The 4,411-nt window shown below is 37.2% G+C and overlaps 1 protein-coding gene across 4 annotated transcripts in view; it reads right to left on the reverse strand.

Moving 5' to 3' along the window:
• tipin (timeless interacting protein) overlaps positions 1 to 3,180 on the reverse strand; it is a 7,162-nt gene extending 3,982 nt beyond the window's left edge. Inside the window, exons 1-3 of one of the 4 annotated variants that reach the window (XM_020585618.1) lie at positions 3,068 to 3,180; positions 1,572 to 1,695; positions 1,163 to 1,256 (exon numbers count right to left, since the gene is read on the reverse strand). In XM_020585618.1, coding sequence (XP_020441274.1) covers positions 1,163 to 1,256; positions 1,572 to 1,683 — 206 coding nt within the window. In that variant the 5' untranslated portion in view covers positions 1,684 to 1,695; positions 3,068 to 3,180. The other 3 variants (XM_020585617.1, XM_020585621.1, XM_020585620.1) reach the window with 3 other exon arrangements.
• Between the last annotated feature and the right edge of the window lie 1,231 nt (positions 3,181 to 4,411).

Raw genomic sequence — 4,411 nt, forward strand, 5'->3', positions numbered from 1 at the left:
CCCCCAAAGCATAATGTTTCCACCTCCATATTTGATGGTGGGGACGGTGTTTTTGGAGTCATAGGCAGCATTCCTCCTCCTCCAAACACGGCGAGTTGAGTTGATGCCAAAGAGCTCGATTTTGGTCTCATCTGACCACAACACTTTCACCCAGTCTTCCTCTGAATCAGTCAGATGTTCAGTGGCAAACTTCAAACGGGCCTGTAGATGTGCTTTCTTGAGCAGGGGGACCTTGCGGGCACAGCAGGGGATCAAAAAACAAAGATTTGACGGTACATGGCCCCATCCACAGCTGGATGGGGCCATGTACCATCAAATCTTTGTATAAAATACACCTGGGAGCCAGAGATCTTGCTGACTGATAGGGGATCAAATACTTATTTCATTCATGAAAATGCAAATTAATGTATAACTTACTTTGTAATGCATTTTTCTGGATTTTTTTTGTTATTGTTGTGTCTCTCACTGTTCACATAAACCTACCATTGATATTGTAGACTGATCATTTCTTTGTTAGTGGGCAAACTTACAAAATCAGCTGGGGTTCAAATAATTTTTTCCCTGACTGTAAAAGTATTAGTGCAGCTTTAGGATTATGCAGTACAGAAGGTAATACAACGAGTCCCACATGGATCTTGATTTTTATACAGCCCCAAATCAAAAAAGGTTGGGACGGTATGTAAAATGAAAACAAAAGCTGAAAATATCAATGTGTAAATCATCTGTTCCCTGTATTACACTGAAAACAATACAGCAGCACAATATTTAATGCAGCCTATGATGAGTGATTCTGGAGTTGCTTTTCTAAAAAACAAAGCAACTTGCAGCATCATGCTTGTGTTTCTGTGTAATAAATTCAAGTATTTTTTTTAACCAATTGACTGATTCTCAATATGTATGTGGTAGCAATAAGAGTAAAAATATCTTCAAAACCTTAAGTGGGGCTACTATTAAATGGTAAAATCTGTGTAAACAATATATCATGTAGTGCCCAGGCATTTCTCAATTAACATTAAAAGTACATGCTTTGATCATGGATTGTGATGTCCCAGTGTCTTCAACTTCCTCACATCAGGCAACAACTCAGTGTACTTTTTTTAGTCTGCATTTTGACACATTTAAATTCTCAGTCATGATCTAAAAGCACCAATGTCTGAGGTACCGCTGAGAGTCCAGCTTGGGTTGGGGCCTCCTCACTCCTTTTCTTTTAGCAACAGGAACCTCAGCCAGCTTGGACAGCTCGCCCTCTTCCTCCCCTGCATGACATCAGGACAGCTGGTCAGCATCACTTTGCAGGGCAAAGTAAAAATTGGTCACTCAAATCATGACTAACAAATATCATGTGTAGATGTTTTTGTTACAAATGTAGTCACTTCCTTCCACTGAACTTACCATAACTGTCAAATTCTTTGCAAACTTAACCTCTAGAGTCCTGAGCTTTGGAAATCCAAGCTGTGCGGTCCTCATATGAGGACGCAGGGACTCTAGAGGTTAAAGTAGAACCTGAACTAAAATGTTTAATATTCTCTTGATTGATGGATTTCAAAAGAAGGCTACATGCAGCTTCTTACCGTTTGCCAAAGAATCTCTCCCCTCTGGTCCTCCTTGGCCTGGGGAGTGAGGTGGTGGGAATGGAGGGAAAGCCTCATCCTCTATGCCGTCATTTTCCATTAGGTCAGCCATCGCGTGTAACTCCTGGAAGAAAGGTAAAAGCTGCAGCAGCCACAATTAGCTTCATAAACAATGATGGAATTAAGATCCTAATAATTTAACTGCTATCTGTCTGATTACAGAACTGACATTAGTGTAATGTTAATCTCATTCACAGTCTTCTCAGTAAATTATTGTAATACTCTTACCCTGGCCATTACAATTTTGAGGGACAAGTGTTTGTTTTTTTTTTACTTTACAACTTCTAATAAGTCTGTTTACATTTATTTGACAGCTGTAGTCACTAGTTCATCTACAGATTCATATTTTACATAAAAATCTTTGATGACCTTATAAAATACTTTGCTTTGTTATGATTTATCATTACAACAGTAGTCTGTGCATAAAGTTAACACTGGTTGTTAATATACTAATAGGCCTGCCTACAAATAAAGATTATCCATCCATCATCTATACCAGTTATTCCTGAATGGGGCCACAGGGGGGCTGGAGCCAAAGGGTACACCCTGGACAGGTCGCCAGTCCATCACATGGTCAAATAATGATTATTATGTCAAATATCAGAAGACTGAAAAATGCCCATCATAATTTCCCACAGTCCAAGCAGACGTTTTGAGATGTTTTGTTTTGTCCCCCAACAGCTCAAATGTTAGAGAAAAGCAGCAAATCCTTGCATCTGAGAAGCAAGAACCAGCAACCAAAACTGTCGTTTATCAGTGTTCTTGCAATCAACTCATTGATTAATTGTTGCAGCTCTCATTTTTCAATAATGTTATGCATAATAAAACACTTTGTTTATTTACATTGTACAAAAGCCTGAATAATATATAATATTATAATATCCCTATAATATCCACGTTTTCATTTCCGTATTTCAGCTTCTTAGTGTTCAGGGTTGAACTTAGTGTTGATTGGAGTTTTGTTTCTCACTTCAGGATTATCCGCCCCCGAAATATATTACGCTCCCCGTGTAATCACAGTTGTTATCGGTCGTCAAAACCAGATATCGGTCAACCACAACTTCACGGAAAGGCGGTAAACTCAACCAAGACGCAGGCAAAACAGTGTACAAACTGATATGTGGCCCATATTACCTCCCCATAGAGATGCCAGGATAAACTAGACAGTCTGGATGAAAATGGCTTTGTCTGAACATTGGTCGGGTCTAACTTTATATCTGAGTTAGCTAAGTTTGTAGCTGTAGGCGACAGTAAACACCGTGCTGCTAAGCTAACTACGAACTGCTGAGACACTTTGGTTAAGTAGGCTAGCTTAACATGCAATCTACCGGCTGTCAGCGACATGCTAAAACATAACACCCGAGCTAACTGAACCAACAGCATTATAACAGCACAACACATTTTAGTTAAAATGAAATGCCACCATATGAACTTACCAGCTGACTTTAGAAGCTGTCCAGTAGCAATGCACGCAGCAGGGCAAAGCTAGCGATATCAACTTCCGGTATAAAGCCGGGCTTTTTCCAAATAAAATCCAAAGGACATTAACCCAGACAAACCCAATAGAATGATGGATGTGTAGAAGAGTGTTCATATACATATAAAAATACATACAAATGCATTATTATACTTCAAAAAGTATAAGAACTGTAAACAACACTACTTATCAAGAGCAATATGCTTAATATTTATTAACTGTATTAAACAATTGTAGTAAGAAACTAAAAATGTGTAGCATACTTTGTTTCAATGAATGAATATAATAGTGTGCAACCAGAATGACACTAATATGGTAAAAACCATGTAAACTATTGCTGCAAATTAATACTTGATGTGGACGAATTATTTAGGAGTGTTTTCAATCAACTTCGTGGTTGATCATTAAAGATGCACACACAAATAGTTTTACTCCAAAACAAAAACAGAAAACATTATGCTTATTTTCTTGAATTTAAATTTAGGATTTCTGTAATGTTAATCAGATCAATCATTCCCTGTTGTTCAGACTGTTCTTTTATTTGTTTTAGTAGCCTATATAATTAAATTTTTAAATGGTGAAAATAGCTTTGAAACTGCATTTAAACTAGTTTGTAGGGAAGTATCATTTACTAAACGTAACAGTTGAATGAATATATGTGAACTCTAAATAAAAATATAAAAAATTATGCAAATACTTTTAGTGGAAAAGTCCAAATAATTTTAAGGTGATGGCGGTTGTACTGCAGGAATTTGGACTAAAATCTTATGGCCCTGCATAAGACCTTTACGTTTTTCTGCTTGCTTCTAAAATAGTTCCTACTTAAAAGAAGCCTCACTGTGATAAATTGTTATAATATTGTGTATACTCACCTAGCCATGATCAATGCGGGTGACCTAGTTTCCTTTGTCACTGTTGTGGGGCTTTTAATTTGAAGGGTAACGTGATGACGTCATTTTCGTTTGACTTGATGCAGCTACATATACAGTAAATCCACCTTCGACAACACTAACAATCAAGAAAGCAAATATTTCACTCAAAAACGTACTCTTTAAACGTATTTAATGTGCAGCTACATCAAAGCTAAGCTACTACATCAAAAACCACACAAGATCAGTTTGTGAAAATAAAAATAATCATATACCAAGATTTAATTCTTTCTGAGTCATGACAGGTTCTGGCTATTTTAATTTCACATTAACCGCCTGTCCGTTTCTTCAAAACGGAAATGCAGGACAATTAAATCAACAAATTGCTCTGACAGGATAAAGTTTTACAGCAGAGTCACTCTTGGGTTCATTTC

The sequence above is a fragment of the Monopterus albus genome, unplaced genomic scaffold (genome assembly GCF_001952655.1).
Source record: "Monopterus albus unplaced genomic scaffold, M_albus_1.0 scaffold372.1, whole genome shotgun sequence".
Classification (NCBI taxonomy): domain Eukaryota; kingdom Metazoa; phylum Chordata; class Actinopteri; order Synbranchiformes; family Synbranchidae; genus Monopterus; species Monopterus albus.